General features: G+C 41.3%; 1 protein-coding gene across 3 annotated transcripts in view; it reads left to right on the top strand.

Annotated features, from left to right (window-relative positions):
* Positions 1–22443, top strand: part of TAF3 (TATA-box binding protein associated factor 3) — a 174971-nt gene that overhangs the window by 129257 nt on the left and 23271 nt on the right. For 2 of the 3 annotated variants that reach the window (XR_003611033.1, XM_028114690.1), the window contains exons 3-4: positions 427–2255; positions 12633–12715. Coding sequence is in view for 2 of the 3 variants with exons in the window: in XM_028114690.1 (XP_027970491.1) it covers positions 427–2255; positions 12633–12715 (1912 nt within the window). In the remaining variant the exon portion in view is untranslated. The remainder of the gene's footprint in view (positions 1–426; positions 2256–12632; positions 12716–22443) is intronic. The other variant, XM_028114691.1, reaches the window with a different exon arrangement.

The raw sequence follows: 22443 nt of genomic DNA, 5'->3' as shown, positions 1-22443 counted from the left end.
GTAGTCATATAATAACCCACCTCTTGATCTTTAGAGGTATGTGGTGGGGGGTGGTGGTGTGCACACATATGCACAGCTGTGCACAAGAGGAAGAAGGAAGGGAAAGACAGTATTTAGTCAGGTTAGGAAAATAATTAAGGAAGCGGGAGACAAACAGGAAATACTTAGACTCCAGATCCTGAAAGTAGGGCCAGACCACTTGAAAAGAAAATAATCAGTCTGGGTATCTGCTGTCCCTGATTGCCACTCTTCAGAGAACAATGGTGGGCGAGTTTGGAAGATCCTTGAGGATCTACCACTTTACTTACCCTCTAAACACTGTCAATAAATTCCTGTCTTTCCTAGAAATAACGTTTGAAGCATTGCTGTTATTTGTTAGGACTTTCTAAATATTCCACTAAGAGCTCTTTCCTTTTCCTTTCCCAGAAGAAGAAGAAGAGCAGGTGCCCACTGATGGAGGTACGTCCGCAGAAGCCATGCAAGTTCCACTGGAAGAAGATGATGAACTGGAGGAGGAGGAAATTATTAATGATGAGAATTTCTTGGGTAAGAGACCGTTGGATAGTCCCGAAGCTGAAGAAATGCCTGCCATCAAGCGACCGCGGCTGTTAAGCACTAAAGGGGACACCCTGGACGTAGTGGTATTGGAAGCGCGAGAACCCCTCAGCTCAATAAATACCCAAAAGATTCCGCCAATGCTCTCTCCGGTCCACGTACAGGACAGTACAGACCTGGCCCCTCCATCACCCGAGCCACCGATGTTAGCTCCGGTTGCAAAGTCACAAATGCCAATCACAAAACCATTAGAAACAAAGTCATTTACACCGAAAACAAAGACTAAAACTAGTTCTCCGGGGCAGAAGACTAAATCACCTAAAACTACTCAGTCCCCAGCAATGGTCGGAAGTCCTATTCGGTCACCAAAAACTATATCCAAAGAGAAGAAATCTCCTGGACGCTCTAAGAGCCCCAAAAGCCCCAAGAGTCCCAAGGTGATGGCTCATATTCCCCAAGCACCTGTCAGACCGGAAACACCAAACAGGACTCCTTCAGCTATGATAAGTGAAAAACTTAGTAAAGAGACCATTCAGGTAAAACAGATACAGACCCCGCCAGATCCTGGGAAACTCAACAATGAGAATCAGCCAAAGAAGGCTGTCGTGACGGATAAAACGATCGACGACTCTATCAATGCTGTGATTGCACGGGCTTGCGCCGAACGAGAGCCAGACCCTTTTGAGTTTTCTTCTGGATCAGAATCCGAAGGAGACATTTTTACCAGCCCTAAGAGGATTTCAGGTTCAGAATGCACTACTCCAAAAGCTTCCACCTCCTCCAACAATTTCACTAAGTCAGGATCCACTCCTCTGCCTCTTTCAGGCGGAACTTCAAGTTCTGACAATTCGTGGACAATGGATGCATCCATCGATGAGGTTGTGCGGAAAGCAAAAATGGGAGCCCCTCCAACTATGCCTCCCGGGTTTCCCTACATCTCTTCTCCTTCGGTCTCTCCTCCCACCCCCGAACCTCTGCACAAGGTGTACGAGGAGAAAACCAAGCTGCCTTCATCCGTGGAAGTCAAAAAGAAGTTGAAAAAGGAACTGAAGACCAAAATGAAGAAGAAGGAGAAGCAGAGAGATAAGGAGCGGGAAAGAGACAAAAGCAAGGAGAAGAGTAAAGAGAAGGACAAAGGGAAAGAGAAGGAGAAGGAGAAGGAGGGCAGCAAGGAAACCAAGTACCCCTGGAAGGAGTTCCTTAAGGACGAGGAGCCAGATCCCTATAAGTTTAAAATAAAAGAGTTTGAGGATGTCGATCCAAAAGTGAGATTGAAAGATGGACTAGTGAGGAAGGAGAGAGAGAAGCATAAAGATAAGAAGAAAGACAGAGACCGAGGCAGAAGGGAGAAAGATAAGAGAGACCGGGAGAAGGTGAAAGAGAAGGGGCGGGAGGAGAGGCCCAGAGCCGCCTCTGGGCCCCTGGTGCTGCCCCCGAAGGACGCGCCGCTGCCCTTGTTCAGCCCCGTGGCGGCCGCCAGGGTCCCCGCCGTGTTGCCCGCTCTGTCGTCGGTGCTCCCTGAAAAACTGTTCGAAGAAAAAGAGAAGCCCAAGGAGAAAGAAAGGAAGAAGGACAAAAAGGAGAAGAAGAAAAAGAAGGAGAAAGAGAAGGAGAAGGAGAAGAAAGACAAGGAGAGGGAGAGAGAGAAGAGGGAGAGAGAGAAGAGGGAGAGAGAGAAGGACAAGCACAGGCATGAGAAAGTAAGCACCTCGCTGTGTCCGGCGCCGTCCAGACCCAGCCAGGCTGAAAAATGCAGGTAGACAAAGCCCGCGGTCCTGTCTGTGTGCTGGGTGTGCACCGCCCGTAAGTGAAACGGGAGGGTACTCGTCACGTGCTGATGAGGCTTAATTTTAATTCCAAGACCCACAGACTTGTAATCCAGCCCCCTTCGCGCTAAAAAACGTTACAAGTTCATAGCCCAAGAGGAATCTAATCGCAGACCGTAAACCCTCTAGGAAGCAGACACACCAACTAGTCTCTAGCAGTCCAAAAACACCTGTCACCCTAAACTGTAAATAATATTGCTGTCATTATCAAGTGTACGGCACACTGCTTGGTGCCCGAATTATTAGATACCCCAAAAAAAGACAGCATCCATTTTACTCAGGGCGTGCAGAACCGTGGCACTATTTTCAGAGGACAGCTAGGCCTGTATAGTCCCTCCTGGAGGACTAGTGTCCCTTTTTGGTGAGCCGTGTCTGTAAGTGTTTAAGGTCATGACTGTCTCCTCCTTTCTGTAGCGTCTCTTATCCTTCTATTTTCTGCTTTAATAAGATTAGGACATGTTTCCGAGTATCTAGGCTGATCGGGCTGCCTGGCCAGTGGGCAGAAAATAATTCCACGTATTTTACAGTGTAAGTAAATCAGGCTCTCATAGATTGCAGCCAAGGAAACTGATCTATATCCTGCAGTTTTGTAGAAACGGGGACCCCAAGCCTTGGGGCCCAGGATGTGACCTCTGCTTTTATGCCTTTGCTCTTCCATTCATGGTTCCTTGGATTACAGTGGTCGACAGGTTGGTTTGAACATTTCTTGTAAACTTTCTGAAAAAGTGTCTAAGTATTCATCATGTCATACACACAGATTCTCAGAGACCCTTTCCCTGCCCTTCTAGAAGCAACCCTCTGGGAGGTTGGCTGGAAAATAACACACAGTCATTTTTTTCCACATAATAAAATAAGTTGTATTTGACACACAGCAGATCTATGACCAGTACTTTCACAATATTTCAAATTTCGGACTTACCTAGAAAACTTAGTTTAGCTGACAAGCAGTAATGGCAACTCTCACATTTTTCTGCCTAACTTTATGCTTTTTCTGCCCCCCTTGGCTGTTCCAAAATATAACAAAGTAGAATGGAAATCCTGATATCAATAACTAAACATCCTCAAGTTAACCAAGACACAGAACTCCAGCTCTTGTTTCCATTTTAAAAATCATCTTACTCTTCTGTTATGTTTATGTGGCACCTGGCACTTCCACGTACCTTATTTTCTCCTTCTAATACACCTGTGGCCTAAGGTCCAGCAGGTACTGTTACCAACATTTGTGGATGAGGAAGTGAGTGTGAGAGGGTGACTTGTCCAAGATCAAGGTCACACAACCAGCAAAAGCCAGGTCACTGACACGGAGATACTCTTCACGGTTTCGAACCGTTGGCTGCTGGAGATCGTGCCCAGCAACAATTATCACTTCCCCATCATGCACCTGCCACCTTGGCAGCCGAGCCCTCAGTAGATCAAACAGGGTACTGTTGCTTTCATCACCATCTTAACTTCGGAGAGCCAATGGGTTTGTTTCAACAGCCATTATGAATTTGAGTAAAGCCCATCAGATTAGATTTGTAACAGCAGTCCTCACCTTTCTGCAGCTTCTACCTGACTTTGGGAAAGAAAAGTCCCTCAGACTAGCTTGGTTGGAGGTAAAGGCTCAGTTCCGAGTTGCTAGATTACACCTAACAGAAGAATACAAGTCCTTGTATCACGTCTCATGGGTTATGGCTCAGATGAATGACAAAAGATAAAAATTTATAAAAGTTGGCTATCATATGAGGTCTTCAAAAAGAATAAACAGTATTGTCTCTAGAATTAAACCTGAGTTCACATCCTGACTTTTTTTAGCTGTATGACACTGGGCAAATTACTTTAGTGAGTAATGAATGAGATTACATCTGAGACGTGCTCAGTACTGTATTTGGCACGTAAGTAAATGCCCAGTCAATGCAGATCATGCTGAGGATGGAGGCAAGTGTTGTTATTTCATTTTGAATCAACCCGTAACATGTAGAAACCTAGAGTCTGCTACTTCATTAGACCAGACTAGCTAACTTAGGTATAACCGGGGGGGCGCCAGCTATGCTTAGCAGTTTCGAAAAATTATTTCTCTTTCCTTGGCATTCTTTTTAAAGTTTAGCTCTTTGTGGAGAGAGGAGAGGATAAAGGCCAGTGTAGCCTATGCAGATGCCACTGACAAGGTGTAGAAATTGAGATATTAACGTAAACCTTGACTTCTCCTCTTTCAGCTCTCCACTTATTCCTCCCCGAGGATCAAGCCGTACGAGTAAATGAAAGTATACCTGAAATTGGGTTACATAGGGCTTCAGAAGTCCCTTACATATCCGCAGATCAAAATAAGACACATCTTAGCTGCCCCGAGAAAATGTCTTTTGTCACAAAAATGAGGGCCGTGGTGTCCTTCTTCCTTCTCATCCTGACCAGCTCACAGGAGCAATTCTCACAGACATTGACCCAGATCAGTGAGCAAGGGCAGTGTTTTAATGAAAAAAAAAAAATCTCCCCATATTTCTTTAGGTAACCTGCCTATAAAGTTTTTACCAGCCACACCCACATTCATCAATACAAGAACCAAAAAAGATACCGTTAGTTAGATGGGGATCTACGTGGTATGTTGAAGGAGCCTTGGGCTCTGGAATCCAGCAAATCTGAGTTAGGATCCAGGGCTTCTTTTTTAGTTTCTTTACTCCTTAGGCACACCATCTTTAAAGTAGGGATATGGTGACACTCACTGAAAAGTAGGAAACACTAATAGTTAATATTTATTGAGTAATTATTATATGCTAAACACCATGTAAACACTACGTGTAAGTTTAATTTCTTACCACAACTCTATAAGGTAGATACCGTAATTGTATCACTTTAAGATGAGAAACAGGCTTGGAGAAATTAATAATGCTGCCCACAATCACACACTTTGGCAGTGATTGAACAGGAGCCACGATTTCAACCCAGGCTGTCAGGTGCTATCATTGATGTTTCTTAACCACTACACTTGCCTACATTAAATAAAAATGGGTTAATTGAAATAATGTATGCAAGGCACCTGGCTTAGTAGGTGCATCATCGGGAGGAAAAATCATTTTTCTAGTAGTGGTAATAATCCACAGTGTAGTGACTTATGCACAATTTGTGGTCCCCTTTTTGTGCAATAATATGCACTAGTCAAGGTTAGGAGTCTGATCTTTTAAATAGAAGCAGACTAACTTTTTGTGGACAACATATTAAGAGCAATTATGCTGAGCAGTCGCAAACGTGACATGATAGATTCAGCAGCGAGAAACCTAGCCGTACCTTTCAGATCAGTTACAATTTCCCATTTGTGCTTGTGCCAGTCGGTGTATGTACCACATGACTTAATTTATCAACGGTGGGTTTATGAAGTTTAGATGAATGTTACAGGACTACTTTAATTCAAATTGACTCTTGATATTTTAAGTGATTTTTGGAAGGAGGATTGCTGTGAAAAAATTAAACAAGAAAATGTCTCATTATTTGTTAGTGGAATTGAACCGTTGTCCATATAACCCAATACAGGACATAAACCAGAATCTATCTGTCAGATTTGGAGATGTGTTTGCATGCTCTTGAGTACAGTCTGAGAAGGCGTGGTAGAGTGTCATCCAAAAAATGATGATGTCACGACCTGCGAATAAGTAGGCCCAGTGCTGGCCCAGGAAGATCATGGGCTTTGGCAGTCAGACTGATTGGATCTAAATTCCAGCTCTGCCACTTCCTCGTTATTCACCAGCTTCTTCATACCTCTCTGACCCTCTGCTCCCTTCCGTCTGTCTCCTTCTTCCCATTCAGTACTGGGAAGAAACAGCGTCATCCTAAAGTATGGGTTACCTCTGCTTTAAAAGAATAGTTTCATACCTTCTCCAAGAATATTTTGGCTTATAAAGGCCTTCTCTTCTACCCTCTCATGGAAGACTCTAAGTGAAGACCAGTTGGTGTCATTTAAGATGACTCTCCAGAGTTTCCTTACAACTAACCAATTGATCAGCCCACAGATAATTGAGATTTGCTTGTGATGGAAAGGTCACAAATTCTATAAAGGATTTCCCAATTTTTATCCTATTGATTGATGAATGTTATTTTGAGCTAACATCCGCTATTGGATGTACTAACCCGGATAGTAAATGATAACTAGCAGCTGCTGCTTGGTGAATGCATACAGGCGCCAGACCTGGCCAGAATTCGATTAATTAATCCTCCCCAACAGCTCGAAGGGTTTGGTGCTGTTGCCGCTGTTTTGAGTTGAAAAACTGCGGAGAAAGATCAAGTAGCTTGCTGTAGCTGGTGGGTGGAGGAGCTGGGACTGGCCGCAGGTCTCTCTTAGTGAAGCCTGTATTCTTTGTCACCCAAAATGGCCTTCTCAGCCAGTCACCTCAGACAGAGCTGATGAGAGGATAAACACGGTTTCACACTCGGGAGTAAGGTGAACATCATGATTTTAGAAAATGGTAGTCCCTGAAGAGACCTTAGAGAGCTCCTCTTCAGCCACCATATTTCAAAGAACAGGCAGTGGTGGTCCTCTGCACTTCAATGACTTTAGTTATCAGAACAATTAAAATGTTTCACGTTTCTTTAGTCTACCCCAAATCCCTTCGCATTTGTCCTCAAATAATCTTTTATTAAATTTAAACAGCTTGTTCTTTAGAGAATGACAGATAGTTGTACTGGTTTGTGCCTTCAACAAAAGGTTGTCATTGTTTTCCCGTCTGTTTGGAGTAAAGCACTCTCATTTCCAGTCTTTTCTCATCAGCTCTCATAATTAGTAAAATGAAGGGTTTTCAGTCAATACAATAGTCTGGTAGAAAGGGGGAGATACTCCCTTCCTGTTTCTTGTAACTGTTCCAAGAGGAAACCAGTAACTTAACGTTTACAAACACGAGTGTGTTTGAATTTGTTGACATTTACCAGGGGCCATCTCCAAGTCTCCATGTGAATGAACTTGAGCGCTTAGTGAAAGCCTGCGTTCTGTTTCACTTGCCCTTGCTGGATTCCACTTGTCATACTTGACCACACCGTAGAACTTCTTCTGTCTTTTTAATGTCTTAAACAGTTTATCAGTCTTTAGACTATGTTTCTAAATTGAATTAATGTAAAGACCTTAATTGCTAAGAAAGACAACAAGGTACTCACTGGTCATCATAATTCCGCATCCAAAATGTTAGCTTATTAAAATTAGCTCTTCATCAGTACTATTTCTGGGGTATTTTGATGACCCATTAGCATAGATGGGAATCTGAACTCGCATTCGCTGAAATTGCTGCCACCCTATCTAGCACACATTTTTTTTTTTTTAATGAAAGAAGTTTAATGTTAAAAAAATAGAAAATAAAAACTTGGCCAGATTATATTGACAAAGCTGCCCATTACCTTTGCAGAAAGTCCCTGTCAGAAGATAAACTTTAAAGCTGGAATGCATGAAAGAGTTCCAAGATAGAATTTAAATTTAAACTGATTCTTTATAGATAAGCTTTTTAAAAATCCACCTCTTTGCTTCAAGTCAGGATTTTAAAAATAAATTTCCCCCTTAAATCTCTTGAGCGATTTTCATTTTTTGCAAGGCCGCACTGCTGGTGTCCTGGAAAAATGGAGAGTTAGAGCTTTATCAGTTGGTGCCCTGAGGTATGTGGCAAAGAAGCTAAATCCTTGAAGATTAGCAAAAAAAATGCAGCACATGGCAATAAGGGGCTTATATGACTACTAGTATTAGTTCAGGTGAAAGCAGTATTGCTTATACATAAAACTGGACAAATCCACTGACAATGTATTTTTAGTTAGCTACAAAGGAGTCTTCTATTACTGGACTTTGCTCTTTGGTGGATTGGGAAGCTTAGTAATCCACTGTAAATGCTCTGCGCGCCCCAATTCTCAGCTCACTCTCAAGTGCAGTGCTTTTATTTTAACCCTTAGAAGCTCATGTTGTCCCCAGAGTTTGGCTTCATGCCATTAAAAGATGGCCTTAGTCATATGGGTTAAGTAATTCAAATAATTGTCATTTAGTTTATTGACTTCTGGGAAAGACACATGAGAAATCACTTTGTGAGTGCAGGACATGTCTTTGTTTTTATTTTAGTAGGCGTTTGGATAAAGTTAATGTAAATGGAAGCCTGGTAAGAAATTTTAATTTAGAGGTGGTGTTTTCTGTATCTGTATTAGCATCCTCATTAATCTTTTTTTATACTTGCTTGAATATTATCTTTAGGTTAAATCCTGTTTAGCTTCTTTAAGAACGAAACTAAGGTTTTAAGTGTTTGTAGGGAGGGCTACAGTCCTGGTTTGCCTAGGACAGTCCCAGTTTATACACCTTTGTGGTGTAAATAGCTCCCACTTTCACTCTCAAAGGTGTCTCTGGATAATATGGTCACCCTAATTTTACCATAAGGTAAAATTTGGAGCTGAGGTAACGGGTTCTGAATCATTCATTAATTCCACAAGTTTACGAAATAACTTTTGTCTTCAGGGCACATCCACATGCCATTTTTAATTGGACTTACAAAATGTATCTCAATTTTTGTTTGCTTATTTTTTTACATATCGTATCATTTAACTTTTTAAAACAGTAGGACATAAATAAACCATGTCTTGACTCTTATCCTGACGAGGTACTCAAGAGGACATCAAAACCCCAGCCAGTTTAGTTGAATGGAGGTGAGGCCAAAGTCGATCACTATTTCCATATGAACTAGTGAGCCTTCCAAAGAGAAAAAGTATTTTACAACCAATGCTAGGGCCACATGAGTCCTCAGTCGGTTAAGAATCTGACTCTTGATTTTGGCTCAGGTCATGATCTCAGGGTCGTGAGATTGAGCCTCATGTTGGGCTCTGCGCTAGGCATGGAGCCTACTTAAGACTCTCTCTCTCTCTCCCTCTCCCTCTGCCCCTCACCTCTGCTGCCCCCCTCTCTCTGCTTCTCTGAAAAACAACAACCAACCGTAGCCATCTCACAAGTATATGTCATTTATCATAAAAGACATTTACACAGAAAGTGAATAAACAGCTCCATGTAAGACCCTAGCATTACCAGAACAAAGGACTCAGCAGCATGGTAGAGGTGAGGGTGAATTTAGTGTCAGGAGACCTACAGGTAGATCATTTACTTACTTAACTTCTTCACTCTGGGCAAACCACTGATTCCTTCTGGTCCCCAGTACTTGGGGATGATGATACCTTCCATACCCAACTTACCACAGAGTTCAAAGAGCAAATTGGATCCTGTATATGGAACACACTTTGTGTTATGCAAGTGTGAGTTATAATTACTGTATGGTGTGGTAATAGAGATGAACCAAATGACGATGAGGAGCATAATAATAGTAAAGATATTTTTCAAGGTAAAGCAGCTTTATTTTTAAATAAAGCTTAAAAAAAAAGGTTAAGTGCTTTAATAATAGTATTGCAGGCTGAAGGAATGTGGAATATTACTCATCATTTATGACCATATGACCCTAAAGTTGTTTAGAATTAAAAAAATACCGGAACTTTATGTACTTTTCCATTCTCTGAAACAAAACAACTGAATCCAATCCTAGTTTTGCGGTTTGTGTGACTTTAGAACAGAAAAAGGAAAAGGAAAAATGATAGCTTCATGTATGATCAGTTTCCCTGTAAAACAGAAACCCTGATGCCTACCCCACATGTTTGTTAAAAAACCTATATGAGAACATCTGAAAAATATCCAGCCACAATGCCTGGCAAGTAGTAAGTCGTTTAAAATGTTTGTTTGTTTTGGATATATTTGTCTGTTCTTCCACAGATAATACAGAAAGGTGAGAAAAATAGAGAAATCTTAATAGTTTACAAAATAGACCAAACCATTGGTTTTCAGACTTGGTTAGATCTGGAGCTCTCTGTTAAAAAAGGAATGGGGAGAAGCGGATGCACGCCCCAGCCGGTTGTCCATGGGTCTTGCTCTGACCACACCCCAGTGGCCCCTGGTCCCCTAGGGCTTTAAGGAGAACCACTGGACATACTGTCCAAAGAACTGGGCGAATGGAGGAGACATGCGCCAAAAGTGAGAACATTTGGAGGAGCTGGTTTTTGTGGGGAAGTTGATAAGTTAAAAGTTTAGATGTGGTGAGTTGAAACACAGGAAATTGTGCTCAAAATGTTCAGTAGGCAATATTCTATTTTGGTCTTAGCTTCAATCAGTGCCAGTCTGGAGACGGAGATTTTGAAGACATGACATATTGTAAAAACCTTCGATTAAAACCATGAACGTGGATGAGCTCACTGAAGAAAGTGTCGAGGGACAAGGGGAGGGGGCCAAATAAGATCAGGCAAAGGCAGAGGACCTGGTGGAGGAGAAGGAGGGAGTGTGATAAGATCCCCAGTGGAAAATATACCAAGAAACGATTGGCGTCTGAGGAGAGTGGTTTCAGTGGCCTGCTTGGGGGAGAAAGTAGCTTGGAGTGGGTTGAGGAATGAGTAAGGGAAGAAGGAGACAGATGTGAGACTGAAAAATATAAGAGGTTGTCAGGGAGAGGCTGAAGGGCAGGCAGGTTTTTTAAGATCGTTGAGCACATTTAAAAGCTAGCGGAAAATTGTGGAACTGCGAAGTTGAAGATGCCTATGGGAGAAGGAAGTTTCCTCAAGATACCAGAGGAGACGGACTCTGGTATAGTTGTTGATGCAGAGAAGTCTGTAGGTCTGTAGGGGCTGAAGAAGCTCTCCTGCCTGGTGGCCTCAATGTTTTTTTCCTGTGGAGCCCGAGGGGCAAAAGAGGAAAGGAAGTCACGGGAGACAGGTCTGGAAAGAGGTAAGGGTTTGAAATCCTCGCTTCAGATACCTTCTTCCATTGCACTTAGGATATGTCAGTGCCCGTGATAGGCCCTGCGAAGCAGCAGTAAGTAAGCAAAACCGATATGGTCTCTGCCCTCACCTAGCTGAGCTGTGATCCAAATACACAGCATTGAAGGCATAGACGGAACTCGAGGTTCTGATGGTAGACTTTTATGCGGTCTTGAAAATTTCCTTTGGAATTACATGGTGCCCTTGAGGATGATTTCAGATTGGTTCTGGACAGATGGCGAAATAACCAAGAGGCAGGGAGTTGAGGGTGCTTGAGTTGCTAACTCTGTAAGTATTCGAGTGCCTCCTGCGTGCGGGCACTGTTCAAGAGAATGGTCGAAACCACAGGTCTTGATGTGACGATGGATTTAAAAACAATCAAAAAAAAAAGCTCCAGGGGGATAGTTAAAAACATATGAAAAAATAGTAAATTTGATCGATGTGCAATACAGTAATTAGACGATTGAGCATTATGTTGTAGATTCATTCCCCTTTAGAACTACCACACTGTCCTGTTAGGATTTAATTCTTGGGCTTGAAATGTGTAAGTCAGTGGTTTGCAGCTAGTTATCACAGGGACTAGCAGGGTACTGTTGGCAGGTGGCAGGACCCCAAGGCAAGGGATGTTGAACAGCTCCCAGTGCCTGCACCATTCCGCTCAACAAAGACCTGTCCCACCAAAAATCCCAAACACCTGTGGAAAAACTCTGATATAGATAATAATGTGAGCTGCAGAGCTTTTGTTCAGTTTGTTCATTCAAAACATTATACCATAGGATCTTCACACCAACACGTGTGAAGAACCCCTTTAAAATCACCCTTGATTTGTGTGTTCCCTTTCTGACCGTTGGCTCAAATATTTGTGAAGATCTTCAGCCTATTCAGCAGCTATCGCCTTCACTACAAATCCTTCTAAAAACCTCTGTTTTTTCTTTTACAGTATTTCAGATCTGTTGACCACTAGCCAAAACAAACAGCAGTTTAATGCTGCAATTATGCTTGGTATTACCGTCTTCTTGTATGGTAATGCAAACTTAGGATGAGTTTCATGTTTTTCAAGTTCCATAAAGAGATATATTTTATCTTACAGATGCAGATATCACTGCATTTTTTTTCTATTTACTTGAAGTCTGGCAATTACTTAAATGTTCCCCATTAAATGTTCACCAGACTAGATGAGTTTTTGTGTAAAAATTCTAACAGTAAAATCCAAGAAATTAACCAAAACTAAGAAAATGCAGAAATATTTCCCATCACTTACATGAAGTAAATCAAGTTTGTAGAATTTCTCATGAAGCCAGAGAGCCTGCAGTTTTTGAGAAACAGGATCAAAATAACCCTGATTGTCCTTGAAGCTCACATTTTAGCCACATTTGAGGCTTAAACTGGCTTTATCAGGCTTGTGGAGATGAGGAAGTAGGAGAGGAGGTGGGAGGGATTTTGCTGAAAATGCATTTAACTCTAATGTAATAACTTCAACAGATCAAAGTGGAGCCAGTTGTCCCAGCGCCGAGTCCGGTTATTCCCCGATTGACTCTCAGAGTTGGTGCTGGCCAGGACAAAATGTAAGTAGGAATGTCTTCAATTAGAGTGAAATAAACTGAACTGAACGTTCTCTGCTCTTTCCTAATGGGTTTAGAACTGTAACCTCTTCCAGGTACGAACACGGAGGGTCAAGCTTTACTTTGGGAATTCTTCATTTTCAAATTGTATCGGTTTCTTCCTCAGAGGAAATGCCTGTTGCTTTATTTGACATACAGGATCCCTTCTTTCTTGTTCTCTTTCTCTTTTTTAAAGACATGACACTGTGTCTGCATAATTCTTAAGGTCCTGGTTATCTGAAAAGGAAGAAACTATATATTGAGTGAACTAACTGCCATATTCCGCCCAGGTGGGTGCAGTGTTATACCTTCTCAAGTATGTCTTCTCTACCCACCATGACAGAGAGCGGAGATTCTCATGGTTTTATTCTGAAATAAATATACCTGTATATTCCGAAATAAGTATGTCTATAAATGAATTTATAACTGAAAACAAAGATACTGCCCAAGGCTTGGTGAAACAGTACATAATAGTAACAACTGAAGTCTTAATTACCAGCTCGTTGGCTTGTTTGTTGACGAGAAGACTGGAAATGTGAACCCCGTGTTCACTGTTCATCTTAATTTTCACAGAATCACAGCGCACCCTTCTTTTAAAGTAAATTAGTCAGCTTTGTTTCTTTTAATCACTTTTGGGATATGAATTAAATACTCTTACATGATTTTAATAAGGTGGTAAAACATTTATTTTTGTAAATTATGTTAAAAATCATTCTTCTTGTTGTAAAAATCATACTGTTTATCATTTAAATGAATTCCCCAAGCTAAAAGTACTAGTTTACAACCTTATTTTTCACCAGTAAGCCTGAAAATGGATTTGTTTACATAGCAAACAATCAAAGATTGTGTAGAAAATGGGCTTCCAGGGCATTGAATTTTCATTCAGTTTTTAGCCATAATAATGAAAGTAGGAGCCATGCACTTAACATAGTGGGTAGAGTAGACAACAGAAAATAACGCTTTGTGTTCTCAGTGGTTCATTCCGTCTTAAAAGTTTGTATTTTATGCTGTTGCTTGCGTGAATCCAAACATAACGCAATGAAAAGGTCCAATATAATTACGACGAATGATGTTATAGAGGCAAACATGGCCTTCCAGGGAAATGTATGTTCTTCTGAAGATTGAAAGAAGAAGAAGAAAATCCAGATAGTTCATCCTTTTCTCACCTAAATTATCCACATAATTTCCACATTACTCTTTTTGGTTATATCAATAGAAACCTAGACAGTGGCTGGTAGTGTTACTGACAAGCTTAGACGGCGTAACAAAAATACTGTAGACTCAGCTCTTCTTTAACCACATACTGGTTTACCCCATGCCCTCTATTTTACCTACAAAAATGTGAATAATGTCCTCCTCTGTCATCCACTAGAAGGCTGATTAGCGGGGAGACCCAGCCAGAGTAACTATTGATATTATCTTTCTGGAAATTCTGTACTTGGGCTCATTCCTCTCAGGGGGAGATATTCTTATATATCATTCAACAAATACTTTTCTCTTACTAGTTCACATTTATGACTATTTTCTCAGTAACTCACCATTACTTAATCTTTACTTCCACAAAAGAGTTTGGCTTGCTTGGGGCGCTTGGGTGCCTCAGTCGTTAAGCGTCTGCCTTCGGCTCAGGTCATAATCCCAGGGTCCTGGGATCGAGCCCCGCATCGGGCTCCCTGCTCACCAGGAGCCTGCTTCTCCCTCTCGCACTCCCCCTGCTTGTGTTCCTTCTCTCGCTGTCTCTGTCTCTCTCTGTGTCAAATAAATAAATAAAATCTAATAAATAAATAAATAAATAATTTGGCTTGCTCGTTCTCTTTAGAGAAATAAGGTCTATGAAAAGACTTTGATAATAATATTCCTCTCATCCACCCTTAAGCATCTTTCATTCATTCTCTTGACTATTTTTCTTCTCTCAATGAATCACCTAAGTTACTGGGAAACGTGAGAAATAGATCCTATTATCCTGGAACAGACTGTCCAGTATTAGGGAAACTATAATACTCAGACATTGTAGACAAATTGCCTGTGAGAGTATAACATTATATAATATGTGACCTTTCACATATTTAGGAAAATAACCCTCATGTTATATGAATCATTAATCACTTGGCCAAAGTCAGACACAAGGGAATGCTTACAATAAACAAAGGTGTAAATTAAGTGAAATAGATTACATTTTAAATTAAAATAAGAGGAAAAACAGGCCCAAGTCACATAGTAATAGGATTTTATGTAAAATATATCTTAATCAGTAAAGAGCTTTTTTAAAAAAAAAATCTAAATCAAAGATCAGCACACTATGGCCCCTGAGCCAAAATCTATCCCACTGCCAGTTTTTGGATGGCTCGCAAGCCAACAATGGTTGAAAAAAATTCAAAGAAGAATATTTTATGATGACACATGTAAATTATATGAAATTAAAAGTAATCTCTTATTGTTGTAGCATAAGGCTACATGGCTTATTCCATGGCACTAGTAATGGAAAAGTGGTGGAAGATTCATATAAATGTGCCTTTTCTTAGTTTGTACACACTTGGGGCTACAGTACTCTTCTGAAGTGAAATTAATGAGCAGAGTGGGATTCAGAAAGGGGGGGGGCGGATCTGAATAGTCCGGCGAAGGGTTGGTTTATTGCTGAAGAACAGGCAGAGGATAGTCTTTTGAAATTACGGGAAGAAGGAAAAAGCTTTACGGGGTTCAAATTATACCCTCTCATTGGAAGATCTTTAAGACAATATTTAGTTTCTAAATTTTCCTAAATAAAGAAGGTCTTCTGCCCTTGATCCAGGAAAGTACTTTGAGGTTAGACTATTTCCTCTGTTCTCTGATGTTGTTCCTCGTAGCAAGACAGAGACGCCCTGTTTTTGCCTTCATTTAACATGCCTGGAATCTGTATTCTACAGGGTCTGTGAGGGGAATCCAGTGCCTCCACCAGATAAGCGTTAGAATTCAAGATGACTTTGCAAGGACCTCAGATTCCTTTGACATGTCCCCCAGGAATGGGTCTCCAGAATTGCCTTTAGTCAGTAATGAAGATGAAACCAGAATAGTAACCCCGAAATTATAATCCCCGCACCTATAAAGTTCGTGAGCAGTACGAGTGGGAAGCACATTTAAGTAAACTGCAAATACCTCAGCCTGGCCTAACTGTCAAGTAGGTCTCAGCTTGCCCAGGAACAGCTTTGCACCTGTGTTAATGAGGATGGTGATGTCGCACTTGTACTTGGGGACAAAGAGCAGGTTGAGTAGAGTGTCCGCCACGAGATGGGCAAGGGGCAGCGCAGCGTGGCCATCTTACTCGTCATCCTGGTCTTTACCATGGACTGAGTTAGTTTATGTTGAGCAAATTAGGAAGAGTGAGCTAACTTTTTTTTTTTTTGAGTGAGCTAACTTATGGCATTCATTTATCCCTTCATTTTTATGAAGGAAATAGAGCAAAATCATGTGATGGGAGTATCTTGGGAGCTGGGACTGTTAAGACCGGCAGGAAGGGACAGGGCAGAACAGGGCCTGCAGCTCTTCTAAGTTCAAATGGGTGTGGCTCATGTTTAAAGCTCAAAATTCTGTTAAAGGAGCTTCTCATTAAAAGGAAAGATAATTTTAAATATTGGTAAAGTCTTAATAAATCAATAAAAGTTGGTAATGTATTAAGAAAAAAATTAAATGTACATAAAGATTGGGGTGGATAATAGGGGCAGGTATGGGGTTAGGCAAACCCTCCCCACCCTTGCATTTCTCAGATACCTCGTCCCTGCTGCCTCTGCCAGTGCTGGGGAGGAAGTCTCTGTCTCTTTTGCCCTTCCCCTTGAGTGGAGCTCTTCCCTGACGAATCCCCCACCGGTCTGTCAGCTCTGTTATACCGGGTGGTCAATGGGGGTTACTGTGTTGGAGAAATTGTACACTGGTCCCTTTGCCCTCAGGACACTGGTGCCCTTATGCAGTGAGCTCACCAGAGAAGGGATAATTACTTGAGCTCCGCCCCTCAGACATCCAGTAATGGTTGGTCATTTTTTCCAATTACTCTCCGATAGTATATTTGATCAAGTGACATGGGATCATTTATGATGCCTTTCAGAGAACAATATTATTATCAATGATAATTCTAAATTTTCTTTTGACGGAGAGATTACAATAGCTTGTCTTTTTATAGATGTAACTCCTTTCCCAAAATATGCAAATTATACTGAGAATATTTTTCAGTGACCAGTTTACTGCTGGCAATTATAGTTTTCTTTCTGCCAACGTTTTGGTTTCCACTGTCAACACGGCCCTGAGTGTTTTCAGATTCCTTAATGATTCTGGAAACTCTCTCATTGATCAGACCTCTCTTAGCAGAGGTGCTGAAAATTGGATGCTTTCCTTTTTGTGTAAGTAATTCGGTTTTTTGTTGCAGTTTACGGAACTTAGTTATTTCTGGGAGGGGGCTTTTTAATAGTTGGAATTTCTAAATCATATGTACTATAAAAATGGGAGCTAAAAGTTTGCTCATTAATCTTAAAAAACATAAAGAGTTTAATCTTTAAAAAGAGGATATTTATAGATATTTGTTGTCTTTTTATGATCCAAACTTTCCTCGGTAATGCTTTTTGACAGTACAGCGAGAAAGTAGAGAATAATCGTGAGCAATTACAGGAATAATCATTTAAAATATTTTTAAAGAAAATAAGCATTTTACATTTTAAAATGTAGCCAGGTTTAGCCGAAAGACATTTAAGAGGGTGAAATGTGTGTTGTGGTTTTTATTGGTAAGTTCTTTAGAGAAATAATAGCAACTGACTTTTATCCTACTTTCTGCATTTTCCTTCTTTATGTGAAACGTTGTTTATTCCTATATAATTTTTTTCCAGTCCAAACAAATTTATGGCAGCTTAGAGAGAGAACAATAAAGTTATTAGAAAAAAGGAATAGGAAACTAACACCAAGAAGAGGAAAAAGAAACGAATGATCGCACATCAGGTAGGATTATGGCTTCCTAGCAAGGAGGGCAAACTGAAATACAGTTTTGAAAGGGAAGGTACCTCTGAGTTTCTCGGGAGAGAACAAGTTTTTCAAGGCACCAAATTTAAAACTTTATTTCCATAGGGAACCAGCTGACAAACCCGTGTCTTCCATAGCAGCTTTTATAGCAGATACACAGACAGTTTTTGTTTATTTCTTGTAGCGATCTCTAATATACTACATAGCATCGTAGTAGCATGCTCAGTGAAGACGACTCTGTAAAGAATCTTCTCATCTCTAGTTGGAACACTTGTGTTTTCTTTTTGTGTTAATCAAGACTCTTAGTTTCAAGTAACAGAAACCCAAACCAAACTAGCTGAAAGGGACAAAGTAAAAGAGGTTTCTTTGACTTCAGGTGAGGCGGTATCCAGGGTTCAAAACAGTATCATTAGGATGCTGCTCACTTTCTTTGACTCCATCGTGCCATTGTACGGTGGCAACCATGGTCCAAGTCACCCAAGGCTGGGATGGTTCCTAGTGCTCCGCACGCCTGGTTCCCCCACACCTGTGGTTGTGGAGACACCGTCGGAAGGGACAATGGTAGTCGCAGAAGGAAAGGTGGACTCTTACTAAGGGGCGAGGGGCAGGCAGAAACGACTGATCACATTTTATTTAAGCAAAGGCAGTCGTATTTCATATTTTTATAAAAGCATGCTGAGGAGGCTGAGGAAAACTTGTTCGTTTAAAAAATGATCCTTTAGGGCACCTGGGTGGCTCAGTCGGCTAAGCGTCTGCCTTCAGCTCAGGTCATGATCCCAGGGTCCTGGGATCGAGTCCCGCATCAGGGTTCCTGCTCCGGTGGGACCCTGCCTCTCCCTCTCCCTCTGCCTGCCACTCCCCCTGCTTATGTGCACACGCGCACACTCGCTCTCTCTCTCTCTCTCTCTCTCACAAAAAGAAATAAATAAAATCTTTTAAAAAAATAAAAAATGATCCTTTAGAAGTAAAGCTTGGGAACATTTCAGTCAGACTTAGAAGGCCTTTTGCTTTTCTATTTTTAATTTGTCTCCCTTCCAATAAAACTGTCTGCTTTTGATTAAAAGAAATAAAAAAGATTGAAACGTGTTGATAGTTTTGTTTTGCCCTGGATAGCTTGTCACTGAGACTAAAACATTTCATAGGTATTTTGCCTATATTCAAAGCCAAATGATAGGAACAATGACCCCCCCCAAAAAATCCTAAGAATAACTATATTTTACAATGTATGGCAAATGACTTATTTGTAATGCTAGTGACAAATGATAACATTACAAATGAAGTTCCCTAGCGGCTGAACAGCTGCTGTATACATTATCCTTGCTACCTTATCGTACTTATAAATTCAACAGACCCAAGCCCTTATGTCTCAGCTGCAATTCCGAGGGGAAGCAGGTAGTTAAAATTTTTCCTATTCAGGTCTTTGGCCTTTTTCTGACTCTCACAGACAAGGAGTTCTTGGCCTCCATCTCTGACTCTCTCATTGTTACTGACCTAAACTGATGATGAAATCTCCAAGTTTAATTTCCTCCCCTGGCATGTTGTAGTTTGTTCATTAACACCAAACATGCAGTATGTGTAAGGAAAAAAATAGCATGCTGTCCGGAAAACTGGCTTTAGGTTTGGGGAAATGCTTTTACTACACAGTAAAACAAGTGGAAAGATTATAATCAAAGCATTTCCATCTTACTTGTAAACAATTACAGCCGTTCTTACACGGATGCCACATTAGAACACTTGGGGAAATTTACTGGATTCCATTCTAATGCAATTAGAGCTAATTTTGTTCTTTAAATGAATAAAAGGTCAGCTAGTAAATCTAGCTTATCTTGAGTCCAGACTTCAATAAATTGTTTTATTTAATTTGTTGTAAAAGATCTTATCCTTAATGGGTCTAGGTCTTATTAGTTCACTTAGGTTTTAAAATATTTATGACCACCTTTTTAGATATGATTTGAATGATAGTTGGAAAGTTTCTCTCTGCAGTGTTATCAAGGCCCAAGATCACTAATTGAGTGAATATAGGAAGGTACTTAAGATTTGTTATCTAGAAAAAGCTGATGTGAACTTCCAGAATTTAAATGTTCTTTAACCTGTGACAGGCAGAGATAATTTAGCTATATCATGGTAACCTTTTGGATACTATTGGGCTATAATTTTCCCTATGGATCAAACTACTCACACTTCTAGTGTTTAAAAAGAATACGTACCTGCTGATGGAAACATGGAGACACTCCTGCCGTTACTGACAACAACATGGACAATTTAAATTATTTACATTCTCTTATTTCCTGTCATTTTGTGGGGCTATGATATTGAAGTACGTACATAAAGACTCTAAAGGCATAGTGTAATGTTTCTTCTTCTCTGTACCCCCTCCTGCCCCTTATGTTTTAGAAGACAGGTAACCATGTCACTGCGGGACTTCCGTGACTTAGAATCTTGCAGCTTTTTTTAAAAATGTGGTTGCCAAAGTCTTAACCCATGGGTTGAAGGATATGTCACCATGTGGGACTGAGCCATATCTAAACCTGCTCACCAGCTCCCCGGCTCCCCGCTAGATGCCAGAAAAGCTATGACTCCTCTTCTCGTTCTGACGTCTCCAGATGTACTTCCTTCCAGGTGCTTCCAGATGCTTCATTCCTAAACCCGTCGCATTCTGGTATCTGCCCTCGAAACTTTTCTGGAGCTTCTGCAGTCCTTAGCTGCAGCCTTCATGCTTTGTGCTGCGGTGGACACTGCTGTTCCCCCCAGGCCCTTTCTGACGCCTCTGTCCCTTTGTTTCCCTTGCTTCTTCACTTGACTGATTCTCTCCTTCTCTGTCATTCCTTCTGTCTTTCTCATGGACTTCCTTCTTCTTCTTGCCTCTGGCCCACTTTGCTTTGTTCTTTCTCCCCAAATCCTCCTGCTCACTCCTTAGGTTTTAGTTGTGTGGTGATGGTTTCCAGCTCAGATTTCTCCCCCAGGATGCAGACCAGCCTTCCTGGTTACTTGCTGCCAACTTCTGACTGGATGCACTGAGGCACCAAAAACAGAGCATTTCCAATATTGAACACCTGGTTACTTCTCCCAGCCTGGTTCTTCTTCTGTTTTTGAATCTGTTGATGATGAAACCAGAGCCTCCATTTTCCAAGGTAACTTGGAAGAAGGCAAAGGCTGTCTGACTAGTGGAATCGGGAGCTTTTTATTTGCCATAATACCAGCCTGGTCATCTTGAAAACTAAGCTCTAAGGGTGTCCATAGCTCCAAAAGGGTTGTTTTGAACAAAACTTAGGGAAAGAGAGACTCTGTCCAAAGAAGTCTCCTCAATCCTCATTTGAGCTCTCGGCATCTTATAACTTCTGGGCAGCGTCTGCAAGTGTGGAGCTCCTCCTTGGCCAGACACAAGTGGCCAGCAGTACCAGAGAAAGGAAAGATGTCTACATCCTCATACACAGACAGCCATCACGGGCTCCAGAGGAAACAAAAAAGCCATGAGATACACAGAGATATTTTGCTTCCCAGCGAGATTAAGTGATTATTTTTGAAATTTTTTCATTTCTCGAGTACCCAGCACAGATCATCCTGCATCTGAGTTCTGAGCTCTGTCCTCACAGCGTAAAAAGCTCCAGCATTCCTAGCCACACCCACAGAAGAAACTCAGGGAGGAGTGACACCTGTCTCCCTACCTCGCAGCCTCCCCCACCCAACAGCCAGCCTGTCCCCAGTCCCCGCCAGTTTGCCTCCTAACATTTCTCAATTCCTTACCCCCTTCTTCGTTCCTGCTGCACTCAGAACTGTTCTCCATACTTGCCCGCTCCAGAGCCATCTAGCTAGAACCCGTGAAAGCGTTTGGGGGCTTGCTTGGTACGTTTAGCACTGCCGAAGTGCTTGCAGTCCCCCACACGGAGCAGGCTGTTTTTCATCTTTCTTTTCTCAGGTTGTACCACCTGCCTTGCAGTGCCTTCCACCACCCTGCCTCTTCATCGGAGGCAGGTTCATATTCACCTTTTAAAATTGTCATCTGTTCTTGGAAGAGGCGGTCACAGCCCACCTCCGCCATCCCTACCCCCAGCTGGTCATCCCTCTTCCAAGCGTCCAGAATACACTGTTTGCATCCATGTTGGAGCACTCGGTATGCTTTGTATATCTGTCTGTGACTATCTTCTCCCACAGAACAGGAGTTTCTTGGAAATTGGCCTGTGTGCCCCAGTCACCTTTTTATCTCAACTGCCAAAGAGTAGGAGATGTAGTAGACTGAAAATAAAGATTTGTGGAGATATATTCAAGGATTCAGACAGTCTCTTAGCTTTTCAACCATGGACTGATTTTTACTCTGTTTGAACAAGCTTTCCTAGATTTGGAGTAGTATCCAAATAGAATTTAATTGAGCTACTTTTACAGAATTGCTTTCATATTAGGAGCAACTGTGTTTTTATCAAGTTAAAAACACACACACACAAAAACCCTTAAAATAAGAGAGCGAAAGGAGCCTACAGGAAGCTTGCACTTTTATTTTACTTTTTTATTTGAGTATAGTTGATGAGGAAGCTTACTCTTAGCCCTATAGTAACATTTAAAATGAAGAAAACTGCATATATTGGTGTGGAAGTCTTTTGTCAAAGATTGCTTTTCCTCCCTACCCATTGCTCTTGGTATTTTACTTAATTTTAGAGGTAATTTGAATAATAAGAAGATGCTGAAAATAAGTTGCTTAAAGGAATTGGAAGGTCTTACAGGTG

Source organism: Eumetopias jubatus, unplaced genomic scaffold (assembly GCF_037043125.1).
Source record: "Eumetopias jubatus isolate StellerSeaLion01/CBP00866 unplaced genomic scaffold, mEumJub1_p1.0 scaffold_8, whole genome shotgun sequence".
Taxonomy (NCBI): domain Eukaryota; kingdom Metazoa; phylum Chordata; class Mammalia; order Carnivora; family Otariidae; genus Eumetopias; species Eumetopias jubatus.
Note: the sequence above shows the minus strand (reverse complement) of the source record. Positions and strands in the feature narration are given on the sequence as shown.